Raw genomic sequence first — 25473 nt, 5'->3', positions numbered from 1 at the left:
AGCCAGGGAAGTGCTTGAAGAGGAATTGGGGAGCAGTTGGGAATTTCCAACATGGTCCCTCCTCCTCATATCCCCCTCGCAGGGTGTCCGGTAGCAGGGACGAGGGCTGGGTATGCTAGTACCGTTAGCCAGCTTCTGCTGGCTAATGATAGCTCTCTGGGGACCGGGTGTTGCGGAGCTCCGTTAGACCACGGCCATCTTCCTCGGCAGCTCGCCACGCCCCCCCAGAGCTATTTTTTTTTAGTTAAGATCTGTCCAACAATGGCATGTGAGTGGTCACTCACCGGTGCTAATTTTGTTTTCATGTTGTCAGTGCCTAGCCGTTAGCAGCCTTAAGGACTCCATATAATGTGTTGTCTTTTCACAAGGATAATGTTTTCTGAAAGTGAGGTTAGGTGATGTGGTCAGATTAGATGTTAAATGTGATTAGCAGGGTTATTACAATTGATGCAATTGTGGTATTGTCTTTAAAGTAGAACTATGAGGTGAGTGCTTTTCACTCACCTCATAGTTCTAGCCGACCTGTGACAATGAGACTGTCACAGGTCGGCTCAGTAGATCGGGAGGTGAGCGAACACATACCGGGTTCGCTCGCCTCTCGATCCTGTCACGGCTCTCTGCCGTGGCAGGGGGAGGGGCTGGATTCCCCTCTCCCCGCTCCGATCTGCCAGCGCTGACTGGCGGAACGGACGGGGGAGGGGGCGGGTACAGCTGGCTCTGCCTCTAGATAGGCAGAGCCAGCTGTCACTCACGCAGCTGGGCGGATCCCGTCATCTACGTCGGGATCTGCTCCGGCTGCGGCGTCTCAGTATACCGCAAGCTGTAGCTCGCGGTATACTGAGCTTAGGGTAACGGGAGGACGCTAGTTTGTGTCCTCCCGTTACCCTAAGGAGAACTATGGGGAAAAACACTGACCCCATAGTTCTCCTTTAAGACATGTCTACATAAAACAATAAACCCTAAACAGATCAGAGATATACGACATACATGAATATTAAGATGTTCTGTATATTCCTAAAAAGTTCTGGTAGTGTGTCAGAAAACCAGAACTTTTAATGAATATACAGAACATCATTATATTCATGTATGTCATATATCTCTGATCTGTTTAGGGTTTATTGGTCATTCCATGCTTATTTATCCTGTCTTTTGGTTATCAGGATACATTATTTACTCCCAGGTCCAACATTTATGACCCCCCCCCCAACAACTTTCTCTTGGTTTAAAGTGACATTAAACCCTCAGATTTTTTTTACATATTGTTGCTATTTATTCAGAATGTAACATAATTGAACAGTTCTGATGGCTAGTGCATTAAGGGTTTATGTTCAACCCATATGATGCCCCCATGAGTGCCCAAGAAATATTAGAAGCTGGGGTATTGATTGGCATAGCCGCCAAAGCTGAACTATTATTTACGGTGGATGGTCTATGAGGCTTTACAATACACTTTTTGTTTTGGGGTAGGCCATCTGGTTGTTTGTTCAGCAGTTCAGAAACTTTTTCTTTTTAAAAGTCTGCAAAGAAGATTTAAGCCTGTGCCCCTGAAAAGCCCAAATGATAAAAATGTTTTGTGCCAGCATAATGTGAGTGTTATTTCTTGTGCGAAAGGTGATACATGCTGAATAGGGGAAACAGACCTTGGTTGCCAGTGCCATAAATTAAACCATGCATCAATCAATAGAAGCCCAGACAGCACCACAATTTTTTTAACCCTTCTGAGGCCTGCATATGGCAGAAGTCACAGGGCTCCCGGAAAAAGAAAGATTGCTGCACAATTGTATTCAGCGCTGGTAATCACCTTCAGATTATTGGGGCAGGAAGGAGCAAATGTGTCATCAGTCTTGTCTGCGTGTGTTAAATGAAGCAGCTATTTTCAAGAAAAAGTCATCAGAATCAAGTCATTCGCTTAAAAGGCAGAGATTGCCATGTGTTGATTAGAGCAGTTGTTGTAGACGGGTTGGCTGAAAAGTCAGGAGAATGGGTGAACCTAGCTACAGAAATAGCACAGCCAACAGAAGCTGTGTTTTAACATTGATATGTCAGAACCAGAGAAACCTCAGGTTCTGTTTTTGGGGTAATTTTTTCAGTATTGGTAGTATGCATTCGTTTGCATTTGCCACTTTTTATATTGTGTAAAACATTGAATATTTCTCTGAAACAGCACCAGTTATCCGCAGTGTGTTAGTCTTTACAGGACATTTAAAGGTAACATACTTATAAACTAAGGTATCTTAGTTTAGAAAAGTAATTTTGTAAACGCGTTCATAGAGTGATCAATGATTTATACTCTCTGAATTGTCTAAGGTTAAGTTTAGGGACCGGTACTCTTGAGAAAAAAAAAAAAAGCTCTGTATTCTAAAAAAAAAATAATAAGCACCATATGCTTGTATACTCTCCAAACTTGCACAGGATCTTCAGGGGGCTGAAGAAAAGTATCTGACAAAGGAGAACTGTGGAAATGGCAGATACTTTATGCTACCTACTACCATCCTGTGGCATGACTTTGTTTTGGGCAAATACAGTGCTACTTTAACTTGTTTATAAATTATGCAGAGTTTAGGATTAAAAGTACATTTTTCTGTGTGTCTTTAGAGGACACAAAGCCATGTTTTGGAATATAGCCCTTACAATATAGCCTTTCCAATACCAGCTGACCTACATCCACGGGTAGATTTGGCAGCTACATGGTTCTGAGCTTTGACCATAGATGGGCTTTATTAACAGCATGCAGTTCCAATTTGTTAGCTTCTAAAGCAATGGACACAAAAGACAAAGCCATACTTTTCTCCATATACTAAGCATTAGTGTGACCAAAATATTCCGTTTATTTTTGGGCACCTGTTTACAAAAACAATGTTCTGGTAAAATGGAGGAAAATTCCTATTCAAAGTATCCAACTGGGTTCCAAATGTCATATTTAAAGAATAGGATCTTTTAAAAGAGCCTATTGGTTTTGATGAACAACACCATGGATTTCATTTTCTCTGCTTTTACAGGCCCTGCATGTACTGTTTCTTCTCAGCACACTGGAAAAAAGATTTTAAGTTCACCTCTCATGTCCACAAAGTAAATATACTAACAGTTCTAGTAAGGTGCACATACCTGTGCTGCCTGTTAGTGCATGTGCTGAACTTAAAGTTTGTTCTTTTATGCCTGGGAATGACACTATATCCAAACTGAATACAGGCCTCGTGTTCAATTGTCAAATGCCAGAGCTTCTGTGGCAAGTAGAGGCTTAAGTGTTTGCCAGTTAAATATCTTTGGGCAGGGCTTAGTGATGAGCAGATGCAGCACTTAATCCTGATGTAGAAAGCCCTGTATACAACCCAGGCCTAGGATAGAGGGCCCTCATTTGGCACAAAGCAGCTACTGTAAATACAAGTCCTGTATGGTATATTTATACACTTTTTGGTGGACTTGTTCATGTTGCTCATCTAAAGTCTGATTGGCTATTTCCAGAATGTATTGCTATTGTTTCTTCAATGCTGAACATAGAGGGAAGAGTGCCTAACTATACAAAACTTATCCTTCCTTATGATCTAATAATCCTCACGTTCTTGCCCCTTGTTTCAGCAACAGAGGCAGTGCTGTCAATCGAGAAAACTGTGAGCAGGACTAGGTGTGCTAGGTGTGGCCAGGTACTGATTGATAATGGCGTGTGAATCAGCAGTGACAATGGTGATAGTCACAATCACCATTGTAAAATTATCTTACAGATGCTCTTATAATTAAGTGCTGCTGCATACTTTTTTTTTTTTCTATGGTACTCCGTAGTTCTAAAATAATTCACCAGGATGCATAGGCAGCCGAACCTGTTCTGACATTCAGCCTATATTCTACTTACTTACATATCCCTTTTTTTTTCAAAGGATCATTCGGACAACCCACTGGGAGCAGCTGTTACACTTGCCCATGAGCTCGGGCACAACTTTGGAATGAATCATGACACTCTGGAAAGGGGTTGCAACTGCAAGGGATTTGACAAGGGGGGCTGCATCATGACCCCTTCCACTGCGTAAGTCCTTATTCCATTATGGTATAAATTACATTTTGCTGTTTATACAACATAACACTGAATTACTTTTATTTGAAGTGTAAAGGCAAAACTTTTTTTTTGTCTTGGATAGAACAAGAGACGGCCAGACCCTCTGCCAGGTTATTTGCTTGCAATACTCACCCCTCTATTTGCCTTGGTGACCTTTGTCAACAAGATGGCAAGTAAATCCTAAATTTTAGAGTTGTCATAAAAGCTAGAGTTGAGAGGAATTTTTCATTCGGGACACATTTGATTACCTAAGATGGTAATTACCATTACTTTGGGGGATTTCCTCTCACTTCCCTACTCTATCCAAAACTGGCTGTACATACACTTTAATCTTTTATGCATTCTTTGATTCATTTGTCAACAAAGCTTTTTCTGAATCTTCAGCAGTCAAGTTGGTCCATGATCAGTAAGTTTGAATTTTTTCATACATAACTGGTTTGAAAACTGCACTATTGATATTGGGGATATATCATTTTTATTCAGCTGTTTTTCAATCTAGATTGCAGGTATTGGCCTAACTTGCAAAGCCGGTCTTTAGTTACTATGGTCATGTAAGGTCTGCCTGGTTCGTTTTTCGTGAAGATAAATGTTTGAACCACCAATGCGCTTTGTACCGTTCCATTTTCAGTTTAGCTCGTTTGGGATAGTTTCTTAACAGTCAGAACCACAGTTTAGCCTCCTTCTGTTTTAATAAGCTCTGCTGACATTGCTACAAACAGATGGAATATCTTTTTCAATACTTTCAATGTTTTTTTTGGATGCAGCAACAAACACTTGGAGGACCATAAATGCCCCCACGAGTGAGGTTCTCCTTTCACAAAGATGTAGCGATGCAGAAAAACACTTGTTTATCTATCATAAGCAGTAGAAAAGTAATATGCTATGATGTGAAATATTGTAGTTGAATGATTGTAGGATGGACTTGAGGAAGGATGACTTGGTGACTGTTTTCTTTGTAATCTGATGAATCCACTGCACTGAAGTGTGACATTAAAATCTATTTCTCTTATCACACGTTCATAGCCAATAGACCAGATAACCGGATCTGGTTGCTGTGATACAGTTTCAACTCCTCACAGGCCACCTATACTGACATTTATGTACAGTATATCAAGTTAAATTTTATTATACTACATCTTTTTATAACACTTGAGCTGGACATTATCTTGGTTCCCTTGTAACTTTATGGACAGGATATTGAGGTGTAATCAAGAAAGAATGACATTTCTGCAGATAGTAGAGATGTAACTTTTAGTGCGATGGTCAAAAAACGACATCTCTGCTATTGGCAAACAATGTCATCTTTTATAACTGGGAATCCCAGCTCACCAGTGATTGTTTTTTTGTTGTTGAGCACTTGAAAACCAACAGCTATAAACCCAAGGCCATGGTACTACCTCCAATTGCATTGGGACACTACCTACCTGAATCTCTAAACCCAATGCTATGGTGCTATGCTAGAGGGGAGTGTAGTACTCCCTCCAATTACACTGGGACACTAACTACTGTTATATATTTCTGAGTAATGGAAAGCGGGTGTAAGACTGGTAAATAAACTTGTATCAGTGCATGGTGGGTTGCATGATCTGAGTTTCAGAAATAACTTTCAGTTTATTGTGCAGTCTAAGTGCCTGTTTCTACTTGTGGTTATTAGTAATGGGCAACAATGCAAGGTTGTTTTTGCGAGCTGTAATAATGGGACTTTTTACCTGAATTGCTGGCCTTATTTCCCGGATAGAGAGACACGTTTGGCTGTTTTAAATAAGATAAAAGGGGATGCAATATTGCTACCTGCTATGTCCAGCTGTGAGGAAGCTGGGAAGAATCAGAGTAGCCTGGTGAAAATATACTTACAATTATGGTTAAACAGACGGATTTGTGCATATATGACCAGCTTACAGGGGACTTCTACTTTTTTTCCCCACTGACTCACCAGAAATAAGTGTATGTGTGAAATAAATCTTCAGGAAGACTTAATTCCCTAGCACAGCCTACTCCTCTTTGCACGTTATAACCCTCTCCTTTTCTGGGAGTGTCCAGTTACTGTCTGTGCTGGCCCAACTCCTCCAACCCTCCCTACATAACCTTTTATATAGCTGCTGGGGGTGCAGTAAAGGAGAATATAGAACAAGCCTCCCTAAATGTAAGACCGTGGTCCAAGTGGCAGTTCTGTGTGGACCGTGATCACTTATCTGCACTGGGTTATGGCTGGCTGACAGTGGATACACCAGCCTCTGAGGCTAGTGCATCCACTGCCAGTCCTAACATAGCGCAGACCCCCCACCACTTCAGTCATTGGTTGCTAGGACTGCTGGTGTCCTAGCAACCAATGGCATTAGGTGTCCACCACCTCTACAGTCATTGGTTTCTAGGACCGCTGGCATCTTAGCAACCAATGATGTCAGGTGTCCAACTCCTCCACAGTCATTGGTTGCTAGGTCCGCCGGTGGTCCTAGCAATCAGTGTGTCGTTGCATGTGTCCCCCGGCATTAAAAAGGGACAGAAGAGTATGTCCTTCTGTCCTGTACTTCAGCTTGCTCTGTCTCCCGTCTCCTGCCCTGGCCTGCCAATTAAAGCAGGTGTGTGGGAAAAATATAAAAGGGCACACTAAAGGGGACAACCTATGTAGGAGGGCACTCTGATGGGGAAAACTCCCAAAGGATTTCTCTCTCACATTGGCTGGCCCCTTTACATTAATTATGAAAGTAAGGGGGCACTCTTATGGGGACAACCAATGTAAGGGGGCACTCCGATGGGGTCCACTAACTGGGGACAACAGTGTGATGTTCCAGGATCAACACATCAACACTGTGCCTGTTAACACACACCAGCAACTGTGTGTTGTAGTGAAGCTGCTGATGTAAATACAGCCTGAATAGGGGACCGCAGCACGGAAACGGACTGCATGACCGTTCTGTCCGGACTGCGATTCGGACCCCTGTTCAATTAAAATTTTACTCACCGGACACCCTTGAAATTTTATTCAATACCCCTGCTATAGAGTGTCACTTGAGTGCCCTGAGCCTGTTGGGACTGCTGACATCACTTTTAAGAAAGCGGCGCCCAGCAGCAGTCTCAGGGCACTTTACTATTGTTTGAAAACACAAGGGTATATATTCTGGTGTGTCCACATGACCTGAAATCTGTCTAAGCATCCAGAATTGAGTCGTAGGGTTTCATAAAAATACCCAATCGTTTTATTTTTTTAAGCACTGGTCAAAACACGCATAATCCCATAATGCTTAGTTCTAGGTCCTTGCAATCAGGGTGCTGGCTCTGTACAGGTCTATTCTCACCAGCTAATTTACTCCAAAACAATCCACCTCACTTCCACTCCAGGAGGAGCTCAGACGGGAGATGTGACTTCTGTGAAAGAAACAACTGAGTGGAGGGATAGTAAAGTGTGGTGCACAGTGGCGTAACTACCGCCATAGCGATGGTGGTGGAGGAGGAGCCTGAGGCCCAGCGTTGGAGGAGGCTTATGGCCCAGCAGCAGGCAGCTCTGAGCTGACTAGTAAGAGGTGTGCAGGGAAAGAGACCCCAACCAGCCCACCTGAGACCCTGCAGAGCCATCGATAGAGAGTCTATGGTGGGCTCTTCAAGGTCACTCTCTGGTGGGCTCTTCAGGGTCACTCTCTGGTGGGCTATGCAGGGTCTCCGGTGTGTGCAAGGTCTCAAGTGGGCTATGCAGGGTCTCTGGTGGGCTGTGTGGGGCCTATGGTGAGCTCTGAGGGGGCTATGGAATGCTCCGCACGGTCTCAGGTGGGCTCCGCAGGGTCACTCTCAGGTGGGATTTGTGGGGTCTCAGGTGGGCTGTGCATGGTCTCTGGTAGGTGCAGGGTCTCTGGTGGGCTGTGCAGGGTCTATAGTGACAGCAATCAAATGAACATCAAGGTTTTAAGTATTCTTCACTATAATAACAAATGTGTTTTAATTACTTACTTGTGTTTTAGGTGGGCTCTGCAGGGTCTCTCAGGTGGGCTGCATGAGGTCTCAGATGGGCTCTGCGGGGTCTCTGAGGGGTGTCAGGTGGGCTCTGCAGCTTTTCTGGTGGGCTCTGCAGCTTTTCTGGTGGGCTCTGCGTGGTCTATGGAGACGGCAATCAAATGAACATTGAAGTTTTAAGTATTTTTCAAATAATAACAAATGTATTTTAATTTCTGCCTGTGTCTCCATTGGTGGAATTATCCCTTACTTCCTGTTCTATCAAAAAAAAGGGGGGAATTTTTGCTCTTTTTTTCCTTGTTTGTCAAATAGACAAAAAGAGTGTGAAGAATCTCCCAAATTGGGACACAGGCAGCAAAAAAAAACTTGACAGAGGTTCTAACCTTTCCACAGTCTATCAAAAATTAAAGAAAATAAATATTTGTCTGGATTTTGGCTTTAATGGGTTTATAGGCTGCATCTACCTATATCAGCCTTCACCATCACAGAAGATGACAGGTCCTCTTTAATCGTTGAAGCTGTTTATTCTTCACATGCAAAATATGAGCCATATTGTTTTCCGTCTGTGGACAGCCAAGATGCTTATTGCACAGCAGGGCTCTGAGTGTAATAATCCGGCAAAGATCTGCAAAGCCAGTTTAAGATAACATTTTCTTCTAGCTCTCCCCTCTGAAAAGAGCGAGTGCTGGGGGGGGATGGTGGGAACGGGGGGGAATATATATTCTGTTAAAATCAATAATATTATGGTTAAAAGCACAGCAATACCACACCTGTCAGACAAGCTGTAATTTTGAAGCTGTAATTTTGAAGCATACCCATCTATTTGCCGTTTGATGGAAACCCGATAACACATTTCCCTATAAATCATTTCTGCCATCCCGGATAGGTGGTGACATTGGGAGCGGTAAGCTGTGTGTGAGTAGAATGATCATCGCATTGGCCTCTAATGCAGATCATACGGGGACATTAGCAGATGTGGATGTGAGGCGGGAGATAATGCACTCCATCAACAATACAACGACCATTTCAGTGCTATCTGCGAGGATTGCAAACCTCTACAAACAAGATATGTTCCCTTCCACAGTACAATTCGCTTTGCACAAGGACATGATCAGCCTGGTTTTATTTGTACATTGTGGATTAAACAAGACGCATTTGTGGATGATGGAGATGGCCTAAAAGGAGCCTCTACTTCACCAGTTATAAAATCTACATAATTAAAGTGTATCAAAAAAAGACTTTCTTTTTATAGAACCTCTGTCAGCTTATTATTGCCGCTTATATGCTCACTTTGTGACGGTTATCATAGGGGACAGACAGCACAAAAAATTGATTATTTTTAACACTTTCAGGCTCCATTCAAAATATTAAGACTGGATTCATACTTATGTGCTTATGCCACAGCAGGTTTATGATGTGCTTCATAATAACTGGACATGCATTGAGCTTCCGTTCTGAAGCCTTTATAATGCATATCGTTGGATGAACAAAATGGGACATTTGTGGCCAATGCTTCTCAGTGTTTTGCATATATTTGAACCAGCGCTATTAAAAACAATGGCAGAACCTCTCCATGTGCGATGTGTGCTAAAACATGTGTGTTAAAAACGCATAGGTGTAAATGGGTCCTTTAACCCTTTTGTTTGCCAGCACCATGTGAGCAGACTTAGCTGGGAATTTGTTAACTTTTTTAAAGTGAGCTGTTGTCTTTCTTGTACTGCCACAGGTGAGTCCTCATGTAATGTAAAAGCAGTGGATTTTAAAACTGTAAAGCCGCCAATTGCTATTATAGTATAGTATTATTTTCTATTATAGTAGTATATGCCACCCCTTCAGCCTGGCCCTCTCCCTATCATGTGTCCTGGGCTTGCGTGCCTCTCCTAGACAACCTCCTGGGCTTACTTGGGACTTTTATGGCAAATGTAAGTTTAAGAGTGGTGTGGGGATCAGTCAACATCCATTCACTGATTTCACCTGTGAAGAATGAACCCGGAAGCACTCAGTGCTGTGCACTTCCAGGTTTGGATGCTAATCTCTTGCCACTTTGTCCAGGAAAGAGGCTAATCGAGCACAGTCTTGCTTGAGTGACATTAGCAGATTGCAGGGGTGACATTAGGGGTCAAGGCGTTCTGAGCCAGCCATGATTGGCACCTCTAATTTTAAGCTGTAAGCACTACTGCTTTACATTACATGTGGGCTCACCTGTGCTGGTACTAGGAGTCACCTGAATAGTAACCTTTTAGTTAAGGCTGATTGGAGACCTTTTGTTAACCTGTGTATTATAGAATATATAAAAGTACTTAGATTCCAGTTATTGCCACTGAGGAAGTAGTATCATTCCATATGGGGGTGACTGTGGACAGTATCTTTCCAATGGAGGTGACTCATCTTATGGTTGGAAATTGGGCCTTTGAAACGTGTGCCTTTTAATGGATGATTCAGTAATTGACACTGTGGACTTACCTGTGCTATTTATGGGAATCACAGTTGGCATGACCTAGTATCCTGGACTGATGTGTGTTAGAGATACCAGACAGAAACTTAAAGTGCAGGTTTAAAAAAATAAAAGGAGTTTATTGAAAACTACAATAAACATAAATGGCAAACAACAGTGGAGAAAGTCCAGGATGTCGTCCAGGCCAAGCCAGAGGTCAAATGTCAAAGCAGGTAGTCAGCCGAACCAGGTCAGGGAACAGTGAGAGCGGGATGAACTGAAACAATATCCATCAGGAACCAGGAGATCAGTCAGCCAGAGCCAGGGTCATAAACGGAAAAACGAACAACTGCAGAGTACTTGGTAGATCAGAGCACACGCAAGGGTGGAGACTGAATGGACAAGCTCATGATTAAATAGTGAGATGGTGTTTCCATCACTCTGAGACAGGAATTTGTTAGGAGTTTTGCTAGAGTTGCAGAATGATGATGATAATGGATTTGGTCATAAGAGGGCACCAAAGAAGAACAAACTGTCAGAAACACTACACAAGCCATGCTGTAAGTAACTGGACAAGGAAGGGTAAGAAACCTTGACAATGTACCTAAATACGCAGTGTTTACTCAGTTGAGCTGATATCATTGAACTGTAGTCCGCATAGAATATCTCAAAGTTTAGTTCTGCCTCCTCGTGAACCTGCACACAATTCATCCTTTGCTATCTACAGTATGCTCCAAGATGGAGGCCCTCATAGATTAGAGTTGGGACCACACTACACAGAGGGGCCTTGATGAGTCAGTGTGGCTTCCACATATTTTGTTGTGCAACTAAAACCTCTGTTTTTTAACTTCTGAAAAATATATTTACCTAGAACATTTTGGCCAAGGATACTGCTTAAGGGCTCTGGTACCAGGCAACTGAATGATTGCTCTGCCCCACCATTTTTGATAGAATTAGCTGATTATCACATCACTTCCAATTTTATGAGATGAGGAACATGGATACAATCCAGCACAATATATTTAGGCAATGGACACACTCTTGCCACATCCCCAGCTATGTGGACCATTAAGAATTTATATGCGAAAATGAATTGGTGAAAACCAGAATTTTTTTTCATACCATTACTTTGGTCCCAAACGAGGGACAGTTCGGAGGTATGTGATCATCTAATGTGTTTTGGTATGTTCAGAGCCAGTTTGGCACCCCTGTGCTTCCTCCTAACTGCCGCCTTTGACCCGCTTTCATGCTGTTACACTGATCACCTTCTATCAGTTAAAGGAGAATTATGAGGTGAGTGATTTTCACTCAGCCTCATAATCTGAGCCTACCTGTGACAATGAGACTGTCACAGGTCGGCTCAGTAGATCGGGAAGTGAGCGAACACATACCGTCGCTCGCTCACTTCTCGATCTATCTCTGCAGAGAACCATGACTGTCACTCACAGCTCCCCCCAGGGATTCCCCCCTCCCCTGTCCGATCCTCCAGTACTGACTGGCGAAACGGACGGGGTAAGGGGTGGGCACAGCTGGCTCTGCCTCTAGATAGGCAGAGCCAGCTGTCAATCCCGCAGCTGGGTGGATCCAGACAGTATTGTCGGGATCCTTCCCGGCTGCGGCGTCTCAGTATACCGCGAGCTGTACCTTGCGGTATACTGAGCGTTGGGTCACGGGAGAACACTAGTTTGTGTTCTCCCGTGACCCTTAGGATAACTATGGGGAAAAGACCTGGCCCCGTAGTTTTCCTTTAACACAATCTTGCAATGTTATTTTTTTAGTAACTGTGAGAAATGTTAGAAAATATTTTTTCTACTGTCTCAGTGCTTTTCTACCATACCTTTCCCCAGATCCATACTGTTATCTCCTGCCAGTCTCGTGTTTGTAGTTTCTAGGCAGAAGTAGAATACGTGTGAACACAGCTGGGTGGCTTTCTAAATGAGAACCCTGCTGCTAGAGAGAAGACCACCATAATTTATAGAGGAAATGGAGGCTCACAGCATTTAATTCTCCTGGAAGTCACTGATAGGAAAGATACATGCAGTGGAACTGCACCTCTCTGCTCATATCACACATGAAAGCTTTTTTTCTTGGTATTTTAACCTAACCTGCCATATAATCATTTTCCGTAGCCGATGTCACGGCAGTGTCAGATGTCAGACCGTTTTCTAAAAGGCACCGTAAAAAAACTTGCAGGGTAATGCTGTGGAAAATTAAGTTTCCTACCCTGCTTTCCCTTATCATAAAAAGGATCGTAATGACACCATTTTCCTTCTCAAAGAACGAGTGAGTCTGAAATGCCAGTTATCTGTGTGTAAGGGTTCACAAACATTAACGTCAAAGTACCCATATCTGCGTAAAATAAGAATTATGATATTGTATTTTTATTTGATGTAGAAATATTGAAGAATGTATGTCCAGCCAAATGTTTGTGCACTGTACTTTGATTTGGCAGAACTGTTTAGGTCTCTAATTATAATCTATTAAGAATTCATTCTGTCCTGACTTTTAGAAGGCTGTTAATATACAGCAATATATAGTTGATCTCCTACACTAGACACCAAGAACGGGCATTGGTGCTTTAGGTACCCAATAATGTATGGTCTTAAGGCGACTCAGTACTTTAAGAAGTTGTAAATATGGTCTGTCCATAAATAAAAGCTTTAACACTTACCTATCCAGCTGCTCGCACTGCCAGTCTTGTAGTCTTGAAGAGATGCCACTACTAAAAACGTTGCTGCATTCAACACTTAAGGAATGTGGGATGCCTGTTACCCCTATGAACCCTGTGGTTTAATCTGTCAGATCCTACATCACCCGGTATTATTGTCGTATGTGGAGTCTAAATATGCCAACTCAGTTCAGTAGGTACCAGTGATAGAGCTACTACACTTAAACTCTTGTATTGAGGGGTGTTGCTGTTACTCAGCTATGCCAGAACAGAACACTGGAGAGGAAGTGGAGGAAGCCAGTAATAAACCATAACATGCTGACTATATAAGACTATCAAGAGATAAAATTGTGTCAGACTTGACGTATTCGTGCCATACTGTACAGGAGTGATGAGGTGCCCCCAAAGGAAGGGGGGGCACCAATGGTCAGGGCTTGCAGGAAGTGGGTTGAGTGACACGGAGGTCATTCAACCCAGATTTGTAGCTATACTTTGTGGCTATTTCAGAGCGTCTTTTTTTTTTTTTTTTAGGGGGGGTGTCATACCTTCTCGGCCTCGCTTATATAAACCACCTTTAAACGTGGAGTCGGCCTTCAAACTTGAAGTTCCACAGAGCAAGGTCACCATGGTTGCCTTTGCTAGTTCAAGATCAGCCCATTTGACAGCATCTGCCCGTTTGTTTCAGATGAAGAAATCTCATCCATTTTTCTTGGTGCTGCTGCTAACCGCCCACATGTCTATAATTTAGTCGTTACTGCAGAACATGATAGAGTGTAACAGGAGTCTGCTTTATGGTCTTGGTTGTGGAAATAAAACATTTTCACGTATTCTTCCAGCGCATTTGCTCTCATCTTGAAAATTTGACCCTTGTTACAGCAATTCCTTCTCTTTCCTCAGGAACATTCTTCCCACGTGAGCCCTATGTTTCAGGTACTTACTTTTTTTTAACGCTGGTTTTTACGGAGAGACTTTTGGGAATTAACCCTCTCTCTTTATCTGTGCACACACAGCCACTGTATCAAAACATTTCTCCTCCTGCTCTTTATATATATTTTTTTCCTCAACAAACATAGTGATTAGTCTATTGTACATCAAGGTAAGCACGGCCGGAGGGAGAGCGGAAAGGTCCAGCTAGCTTATAATCTTTGCAAGGCATTCATACTAGAGAATGCCTGGTTGTTAAGATGAAGCCATTAAATTTGACGTGATTCAAACTTAGAATTCAGCCTTTCTCAACCTTTTCACCATGGCGGAACCATCAAAATAATTATTAGGACTTGGGGAATCCCTGCAGAAAGTTATTTCTACAGCTTACAGGACATTAGCGTGTACAGTTAATAGATAACAAAAAATAATGTGATATACCTATCATATATGATACCCAGAGCAAATCATTATTAAAGGAGAACTATGGGGTAAGTGTTTTTCCCCATAGTTCTCCTAAGGGTCACTGGAGGACATATACTAACCTCCTCCCGTGACCCAGTATATTGGGAGCTACAGCTCGCATTATACTGAGACCGCCGCAGCCGGGACGGATCCCGACACTACTGTTGAGATCCACCCAGCTGCGTGAGTGAGAGCTGGCTCTACCTATCTAGAAGCAGAGCCAGCTGTACCCGCCCCTTTCCCCATCCGTTACGCCAGTCAGCGCTGGAGGATCGGAGCGGGGAGGGGGAATACCTGCAGGGAGCCGTGAGTGACCGTCACAGCTCTATGCAGGGACAGGATTGAGAAGTGAGCGAGCCACTCCCCAATCTATAGAGCCTACGTGTGACAGTTTCATTGTCACACGTCGGCTTGAACTATGAGGTTGAGTGAAAATCACTCACCTCATAGATCTCCTCTAATACTTCCCTGATTATTTTAATCCAAAACTAAATAAAACACGTAATGTATTAAGATACACTTGACTGGAGACCCTAGCTTCAGAATGCTTCCTGGCGATGCCATACCTAAACCTGAAGATTCTAGTCAGTTATATACAGCTGAGGACTGATTCATTGCATACATAAGAATAGGGTTTGCTATTGGATAAAATTAAATGATGGACAATAGCTACTTGGTGCTTGGAATGTACATAAGTGTGTTTTTTTTCTGAGACAGGATTCCAAATGGTGCAATAAAACCAAAGGAGGTACAGACAATTATTATTTGCTTTCTACATTTATTTCAGAAGCTATTGATTTGTTCAAAGCTAAACTCCAGACACAAATACTTTCATTTAAATCTATCTCCTAATAGCCACAAAGGATCTAAATCCACTTTGTGTACACTAAATGCCTCTGCAACCCTAGATAGTACAAAGTATCAGTGGCATCATCACTGGGCTGCACATAGCCTGTACAGAGAGCAGAATTGTGGGAGGGACCCAGCAGACTCCACCCAGTACAGACTGCCTGCAGAGAACTACAGGAGGGGGGGGCGGATACAAGACCAGTCACCCTGCACAAGAGCAGCAGTGACCGGTCTTTATTAGTGGAAACCTCTGCACAGAGGCAAAATGCAGGAATTGGTTTAAGCTGGAGTACTGCCACATGTGGAAAATACTCAATACACCAAGTGACACAACTAACAATACACATTGCGCTTGTCTTTAGATATTTAGACATTTTATTTTGCTTGAAGTTCAGCTTTGACATTTTGTGTGTGTGTATATGTGTGCGTGTGTGTGTATATGTATCTATGTGTGTATACAGTAGGTATGTGTGAGTGTATGTATATATATGTATGTATATATGCGCGTGTGTGTGTGTGTATATATACATATATATATAGTTATGCTGTAACCCTTCAGAAATATCTGTAGGTTTCAATTTCAAACTGTTAATTGCAGTTTCAGTAGATTATGTCACTAAGCATTTGGGACAAGGATTTTCCTCAGAACCTCCTACACAGAGATCAATGTTGTATTCATGCAGTTGTGGGAATGCCGCGCTGTATACAATAAACGTCGAGCTCCTTCTGCACCCCTGTAGCTGTTTACACATATTGACAAGGCTTTTAAAGTGTCAGTTCGCTGCCAGTGCTCACTCTCCACCGTGGAGAAGTCCCATTGTGGAAGCCTGAAATTGATAATGCTAAAATGTTCCTGACAACCGCTTATGATTGAGGCATTGCAGTAATGCAGAATCTACAGGGAAGAGTCTGGAGGTGGGCTCGCCAAGAACATCTTCACATTTACCTTATACTATTCTCCAGCTCAGCCACCGGGCAACATTGTAACAAGACATTTTACCGGAATTTACTTACTGATTCAGTTAAAGCTGAACTCCAGGCCGAAAAAAAACTTTTATTTCAATATATTCTTTAGTAGCTACAAAGGGTATAAATCCACTTTGTGTGCACCAAATGCCTTTGCAACCCCAGATATTACCATAGAAATAGCAGTAACGTCATCACTGTGCTGCACATAGCCTGCAACTAGAGCAGAGCTGTGGGGGGGCTCCACCCACTACATGTTGTCTGCAGAAAATTACAGGAGGGGGCCGAGACAAGACCATATTCCTTGCACAATGAGAGCATGGCAGTGACCGGTCTTTATTACAGGAAGCTCATGCACAGAGGCAAGGTTTTAGCCGTGATTACTGCACAGATCTGGAAGAAATACACAGAGCACACCAAGATTCCAGTAAGAATACACATGACTTTTGTATGTAGACAATATTTAATTATCTTGGAGTTTAAAGTGTTATCAGAAATCAGAAGTTTCAAAATAGGTCAACAAAGCTGTTGGGACCAAGAAGGAAAATAAACAAGTATAATATAAATGTCCCAAAAAATTTCAGCTCACTCAGGTTACCTTTTAGTTTTTGTCATCTCCAGAACCACGTGAAGAAATTCACACAGCTGGAATAGTGACATTCAGTTATGGAGCGGGGGGTTAGCCAGGTTCAGCGGCTTTCATGTTGTGAGTAGGACTTCATCCTCTTGTTACATGATTTTAATATGTGCACTTTATCCCTACAGAAGCCAGTGTTGTAATCAGGGAGCACATTGGCCCTCATTTTTCACAAGATATAATGGAGTCTTTAAGAAAGCGAACACCAGCAGTCATGTGGGGGTTGCCTGCTGAATAAGATGAATGCCAGGGTGATACTTAGAAACACAAAATCCTAGGTGGTTAAAAGATCCATACAAAAACGCCACCCCTTGATTGGCCCGACGCTAAATGTGATGAGATTGATCCCTGACTATGTTTTACACGCCTTGAAGTCGACTGGCATGTCTCCAGTATTCGGGAACCCGAGTTTCACTGCCGGGCTGGAGGGTCCGGTCTTTAATTCCCTCAGGCAAGCGGGTAAGACGCGGCTTATGCATTTCTGGGAGCGCGGACACTTCGGTTGGATTTTGGAGCTTCAACATATGACTGAACCAGTCCTACCCTTGTGGAGCGCGATGCAACTTAGACATTTTCTGACTAGCCATTGTAAGAATATTATACAGCTACCTAAACCCGCACCGTATGAAGAATTATGTCTGGCCGATTCCCCTATTCGTCATGGTCTATCTCTGGCATATCATATCCTCTCCCACCCCCCAGACTTACCGAGACCCTCGTATATAGTGGCATGGGAAAGGGAAATGTGGGTCAACTTTACAGATCATCAGGTCAATAAGATGTGTCGGTACACTCATCAGTCTTCCATTTCATGTGCCATACAGGAGACAAATTTTAAAATTCTATCCCGTTGGTACAGGGTACCTAGGATGTCGCAGTGCTCACCCCTATGCTGGCGTTGCTCTGAACAGGAGGGAACTATGCTTCATGTGTTTTGGGGCTGTCCAAAACTCCAGCCATTCTGGAAGACAGTGGGGGAGGCCATACTTTCTATGACGGGGATTCAGCTAGGTTAGAATCCAGCAGGGTTCCTTCTACACCTGACGCCCCTCTCTGTGAAAAAGTATAAGAAATCCTTGCTTCTCCACCTTCTGAATGCAGCTAAAGCGTGCATTCCGGTATATTGGAAACAGTCATCTCCTCCACCAATCAGTTTGTGGTTCCGTAAAATTGAGGAGACACGGTTTATGGAGGAGCTGCGGGTGGAGAGAGCTCGAACAGAAGGGGGGGTCCAGGGATGTATGGTTTTATTGGACCGAGTACACTTCCTCTGAGGAATACAAAGCCCTCTGTGTGGCGGATGCTTAGAGGGCACAGAGCAGTACGGTAATGGGTCTACGGAGGACGCGGGATACCGGGGGTTGGAGACAATGGAGGCAGGCTAAGGTTTAATGCCATAAGATGGTGCCCACCCTCTATTTTTTCTTTTTCTTCTCCCCTTCCTTATCCTCTTCTTCCTCCTTCCCCTTCTGCATTTATTCTCTTCTACCTTCCCCTCTCCCTGCTACTATTCCCTCTCAGTCTATTTTCACTTCATTTTCTCTTGCTCTCAGTTATCTTGTTTGAGGTTATATCGGTTCATATACCAGTTATTCTGTAAAAGACCTCACTGGTGGATTTAATTAACATTGCTTGCTCCTAATAATTATTGGAAGAGTGGGCCTTCCAAGAATGTTGTGATCTAGCAACTATGTGATTCTGGAAATGCTATTGGATTCAATTACGTTTTCTTTCATCTTTGTTCTAGAAGTGTTTTAATTTTTTTTAAATGCATCTTTACATTTTCAAACACCTATGTAGATTTTGTCCCCTAAATTAGGTGAAACTTTCAATTTAAATGGTGACTGTACATTCCACATACACATGTAATCAGACAGGGCGTACAGTTTTTATTATCCCATCTCTGCTTGGGAAGGGACATAGAAAATTGTAATAGTGTGCAAATCATCAATCTTTGTTTTGTATAGACTCTTGCCTATTCGTTTTCTGTACGGTTTCAGCTACACTGCCCCCAACTAATCATCGCCTTCTGATTTTCTGAAGCCTTATATTTCTAATGAGCTTACAGCGAGCAGGATTTTGTACCTCTACGCTCCACACTCTACAAAATCTTTGCACCACCTTGTTTTCTTTCCATTTGAGGTGCCATTGATATCACTTGGAAGGCAGTTATAATTCTGTATGTTATGAGGTCAAAAGAAATAAATATTAATGGAGGATGTGTAAGACCAACAGACATGAAATAAAAAAAAATTAACTGCTGTAGGTATAATTGTGAAGCTTCCAGAACTGACAGGAGGGTTTGGGAGGTTGCTTCAGGAATGTGCAGGCACTTATTTTGTATTGTCATGACAGATTGCTTTGTCTTTCAGCCTTATAACTCGGTCAGTGTTTCCTAAACCTGTCCTCAGCCCCGCTAACAGGTCATGTTTTGTGGATATCTACATTGGTAGCTTGATTTGCTCATTTGGTCTGAAGCTGTGGAACTTTTCTGAAACTTCCACTTATGCTGACCATTAAAAATGTATATGCAAAATGATTGGTAAAACAGAGTAATTGTTTTTGTTTCACCATTACTTTTCCTTCATACTGGCTTTTCTAAATAGTAAACAAAATAATGAAGACATAAGATATAGGATTTAGTGCATAATAACACTTTCGACAGTTACGTAGAACATTATTATAGATATCCATACATCAGACAAAAGGGATCAGACAAAAGGGACAGAGGGATTTGGTTCTAAAAGGTGAACAGTCCCTCCAAATAAGGGACAGTTTGGAGGTTCACTATAGCGCCAACCACATGGTAACAACTTCTACACACTTTGTCATTTGACCAGGGCCAGATTTACTCTCTTCGCTGCCCCAAGGTTCGCCTACCCGACAACCCCCCTCCCCCCCGCTCCCCCATGGAGAAAGGCAGACCTGCAGGCTGCATGCAAGTGATCTCGGCAAAATCACGAAGATCATTTGTACAAAACATGCGTCGGCTTCCCCGCTGTACATTTAGCTCTGCTTGCCCAAAGCAGGGCTAAATGTACAAAACAACTACCCGCCCGGTGCCAGGAACTGCATGTCCCGGGCATCGTGAGATAGGAATTCCACACCCCTGCTGCCACTCTACTCCCTGCTGCCCCAAGGCCGGGCCTTGGTTGGCCTTTTGGGAAATCCGGCCCTGCATGTGACCGCTAAAGTGGAGGATTACAGTGCAAATTGGCTGATCTTCCCTTGCAGTGGAGATCAGGGGGACCAAATGCCTAGAGCATCAGCAGAGGGAGGGACTGTTGGAAAAGTTGAGTTTTTCAGACATTTATATTTTTCTTTATCACAGCCTTACTGTTTAATATAGCTTTATGTTAACTTTTGAGCATAGGCCTGCTTTAAGCTACGTATTGAGTAGGTGAAAGTTGTGTTGTCTTATTATTACGCATATATCTCACTACATATAAGGCACAGGGGCACATGCTGCATGTAGGGAATAATTCACGAGCTGAGTTACCATGGGTGTTTTTTTTTCCTTTTGCCATGGGAATCTTCCATAATGTTTGTGGCCACTTGAGCTTTATTTTCATTATTCTCATCCCCATAAGACACAGAAATGATTTCCTTGTATCCTTTCTGCCTTGTAAAGCCGTGTGAGTATGCTGGCATTCGCATACAATTTTCATATAGTCAGCACCAAGGAAGAGGGAAAACAATAAGTTATAATCTTTTTCCTACCTAATCACAATATAAATATTTAATATGACTGGGAATTGGCCAGCATGGTAAAACTGTTTATATCTCAGCTGCAAAACTGTGGAATAAGCACTATACAGTTTTTTTTTTTTTACGTTCTACACTGGAAAAGGTTGTATAAAGAAATGTTTTTTGTGTATTAAAGGTTTGATTTACATTGTATTGCCTAATATGACAACATTAAAGCAAAACTCTCTTAATGACAAGAATCTAATTTTGAATAATAAATTGTGTGTTGGTATTACAGAATTGCATAGTAATTAAATCCAGCCTAATAATATTTGTATGCATAGTGGGCAGGGAAAAAAACCTTCTTGACGCTAGATGTGGCAGCCAGATTAATATCCTGGTTTAAAAAGCCCCCTTTTCTCTCCCCACTGGGTCCTTGCACAGCCCACTGCGGAAACAATCTGTTCCTTTGTATCCATAACCTGGGGTGTGAAGCCTCCAGCTCCTCTAGATGCTATTTGCAACACACGCCTGCCAATATTATCCCTTAATATCCTGGTTTTGTCTTTGCACTTGTGAATCCTACTAATTTAAAGCTGGATACTCAGTAGAAGATCTTTCATATGAGACTTGGATGGCTAGTGGCTTTAAAATGCTCATTCACTAGAATGGGTAAGGGGTTGATGTATTTTTCCAGTGGCCTTCTTCTCTCAGGCTCAGAGCCTTGCAGAGAATAATGGAGCTCTAACAAATTAGTATGTAAGGCAGTCAGCTGGGCAAGATAAATGCCAGCATTTAATTCATAGGTATACCCCTAAAGTAAGTTTGCATGCAAGTCTTCCTTGTTTGATCAAGAGGTGCTGCTAGACCCCATGTGTACATGTGTCAAAATGGGACACCCAGTGCATTCCTTTTTGCTGAACACTCCCTCCTTGATGCAAAGGGATAGGCATAAATTAGCTCCAGCTAAAAGCATTTTTATTGTTCCAAGCATCGGAAAAATAAAAGAAAACAAGTGGCATGCATTCATTCACATTTTATACTGCAATATGGTTTAGTTGGCCCCCATAGGCCCCTGCCTGTGAAGAGTGACATGATGAGCTCTGGGTTTGATTGTGCATCTAAAATAAAACCTATAACAAATATGGGAGAGTGAAATCTATACACCACAATTGTATTGCCTTAGTGGCAGTATTACGGAAAGAGAACCAGGCATTTAAGTCAGGTTCAGAGGTGGGGGCTGCTCTACTGCTATGCTAACACACCATTGTTTTGCAGTATTAGCTAGAGCTGAAGGCACATGTTCTTACTACACTAACTGGGTTATATTGTACAAGTATTAAATTACATTGACTACCATAACACTCAATAATCTGTAATGTGTCGCATACTTGACCAGACCCCAGGCTGTCAGTGTCAATCAAGCACTAAATCGAATTATGAGAGCCCCAGCAACAGAGAGCCGGAGTGTTAAAATATCCAGCACTCTCTTTATTTTCAATTCTGGCTGGGCTGCCACAATTCTTTATGTCACAGCGATGAAGAATTCAATAATGTGAATGTGGTGGAGAGCAGCATCTCTGTACAAGAGCCAACCAGGACTTTATATCACTGTGCAGCTATTTAACCCCTCTATGCTGCTGCTGGCTTCCCTTTCTAGGACTGCAAGTTGGCATAATCAGGATTAAATAACGTGTGGCCTTTAAGCTGGAAAAAAATCAGCACGTTCAGGGGGTTCTCTGCCAGCCAGCAGCTGGTAACCCAATTTTGGGACTTGAAGTAACTCAGGAGATAGAGGACTTCTGACTAACAGTTACTATTCATAGTTCATACCTATGTGTGCTGTGAGGCAAACTCCAGCTAATATATTTTGACTATCGGGTCAGTTCATATGCGCTAGTTCATGCACACTGCTTTATGCTGTTTTAAAAATACTGCATGCTCTAGTTGGCAGTAGCATATGTGAAAATGTAAAAGAAACCACCAATAAAAGCTTGTTATAAATATATGTAACCCAAGCACTAAAATCGCATATAAACTTTAACATGTTAATGTCATATCAAAAGTAATTTATTCATTTAGTCGAAATAATTAAATCTATAGATTTCTTTAAAGTTGAACTCTGGGATAAGCAAATATTGTCTAAATACAGGAGGCATGTGCATTCTCACTTCAATCTTGGTGTGCTTTGTGTATTTCTTCAAACTCTGTGCAGTAATCCAGCTTTGCCTCTGTGCAGGAGCTTCCTGGTGATCCTGTCATGAAGGTCCTTGTTCAGGCTCTTCCTGTTATAGGGTGACAAGACCCTGTGTTACAATGACATTATATACAGTGGTGTAGCAAACCTATCATTCAGTTAGTCCTTTTATTGCTTCCATGTCTTCCTGTCCCTTTGATGATGGGGCATCACAGGGATAGGAAGTGAGGAAAAATCTCTCTATTGAGGTCATGGGTAGAAATTAAAACCTGATTGAAATTTTAGCTCTTAACATCTTTATCAAAAATACAAAATAAATAAAGTTAGACTTTCGATATCCTCGCTATCTTCCAAAACAATCTACAATATAAACATAGACCTTGCAACCTGCTAAGGTTGGTTTTTTTTTAATATCCTGCAGGGTTGTGTTGTCCTATAATATGGATGAGCAAAAAAATGTCTGTTTTTACTGCAGCTAGAATGGTTGTTATGCTCTATGGCCCGGCCTGGCGTATATGTATGTTGATTTCACAGGACGCTACAGTACCAGAGGATGTTCACTTCTCAGGCCCAGTTAAAGCAGGCAGTTGGAGAAGGCAGATGTATCTTAGTATGTACTGAAAAAACGTTAAAGGAAGAAGGGACAAGGGGGTCTGATTTTTAGAATTTGTTATGAAGAGGAGCTTGGCCTTCAAGCATTCGTGTCAGCACTGGTCCTTCCAATATTTGATCTGTGTTTTCCTGCCTGAGTACTGGTTCTTTTATCCTTCTTGCATTCCAAAGAACTTGCAGCATTATGTTTTGTTCAAGCACCACAATCCTAAAGCATTGATGGTCAGTTTTTAGCCTCTCTGATTGTCCAATTCTCAGAACAATACTAGTGCGTTGTAATATTTTATACGAATGTAATAACTATCCGGTATAAGACCCAGTTGTGTATAATTAAAAGTCCTATTAAATATGCACAGTTAATAATTTAGTGATATTAAGCTTGCAATCTTATTAACACACACAAAGCATTATCGATCGAGTAGTTAAGGATGCAAAAGGGTTTCCGGGGGGAGGCAATTGGGCATAGGACCTGTAGTCTCGGATCTTAATGAAATTATTACATGTAATAATAGTATGTAGTATATGAATTGTGTTCTTTTAAAGATAGACACCGCTCCTCCACTGCAGGGGGAAAACCAGAAACAGGTCCCTGCCGGCTGGAGCACATCCACACTCCAGTATTCCCTGTTACCCGGATGAAAAAAATTAGGGATGCGCCGATACCACTTTTTTAAGACCGAGTACGAGTACCGATACTTTTGATCAAGTACTCGCAGATACCAATTACCGATACTTTTTCTTAAAGGGACAGGTCACATTTTTTCTAAAGCAATACAAACTAATGCTTTAAGGTCACTTTCTTAATATTATGATTCATGAAATGACGAGGTAGCATGACGCCATCTTCCCGGCCAATCGGGCATGCACATCATTTACATGTCATCAAATATATGACTCCTTAGTCTTACGGTCAACATCATGCCTAGGTTTGAATTATTTGTGATTAGGTGGTATCACTTAGTATAGTTTCACATCCTCAGGAATATAAAAAATTATTAGGAAAAAATATATAATAACTCAAAAATACATGCTTGCTGGAAAAAAAAATGGTTCCATTTGAAATGCCATTGATTTAGAGCACTTCACCTAGAAAGCATCAATTGATCAATAGATCTTACCTGCTCTCAACTCTCAACTCAAGAGCGACTACACAGTTGCGTCTATATACCTCCTACACTGGGCCACAAACAGCCGTCTTCATTTAATTAGTTATCTTTCTGAACATGGCATTATTAGATAATTAGGTAAACATGGCAAAGGAGATGAAGTGATAAGATTGACCTGTTTAATTAACAGGCAGAGTTTTAGTTGCAACAGAAAATTATTGACCGTCCGAGGAGCGCGTTGTCCGTAATTTCTATAACGATCAATATTATCATTTATGTTGTCTCATTTCTGCCGGTTATTAGTTAATCATTAATTTTTAGAGTGATGAATGGCATAATAATACCCGGCCCTTACCTTATGTGTTTTACACAACTGCTTTATTATATTATGGCGAAACTACTGACAAATACAAATGTACTGCTCTGTGATCGCAAAGAAATTAATTTGTATAGCATACACCATATTGAGCTGGTCATTTCGTAGTTAGTTGTTAAAATTAAACCGATTTTACATTTTAAGTGCTCTGGCCTTGAATGTAGCTTACCTGTGTATAATTATACTAATTTATATAGCAGTAATGTAGACCGCACCATTTGCAGAGTACATTGAAAAAAAGAAGTCCTTGATGTAGTGGCGTTTATAGATTATTGTCCCTAAGCCCTCATACAAACACAAGGATCGACTTACTAAATCAGTACATTATTCATTTAGCTAAGTGAATCTATGTTAACTTTTAATACCCAATAATGTACAGAGCAATTAAAAAATACGGATTTAATTTTCAAATGATTTAATGATTAATGTGAATATAGCTGCGCTATAAAGATAATAAAGTTAATAAACCAACCCTACAAGTTCTAGGGCTATTTCAATGGAAACTATGGTTTAAAGTCAATTATAAACTTTTTTTTTTATGGTTGTACATTTGTAAACT

General features: G+C 41.8%; 1 protein-coding gene across 1 annotated transcript in view; it reads left to right on the top strand.

Moving 5' to 3' along the window:
- ADAM12 (ADAM metallopeptidase domain 12) overlaps positions 1-25473 on the top strand; it is a 392267-nt gene that overhangs the window by 255908 nt on the left and 110886 nt on the right. The window contains exon 11 of the mRNA XM_018558790.1: positions 3873-4018. Coding sequence (XP_018414292.1) covers positions 3873-4018 — 146 coding nt within the window. The remainder of the gene's footprint in view (positions 1-3872; positions 4019-25473) is intronic.

The sequence above is a fragment of the Nanorana parkeri genome, unplaced genomic scaffold, assembly GCF_000935625.1.
Source record: "Nanorana parkeri isolate BGI_ZX_2015 unplaced genomic scaffold, ASM93562v1 scaffold2, whole genome shotgun sequence".
Classification (NCBI taxonomy): Eukaryota; Metazoa; Chordata; class Amphibia; order Anura; family Dicroglossidae; genus Nanorana; species Nanorana parkeri.
This window is presented reverse-complemented; position numbering and strand designations above follow the sequence as displayed.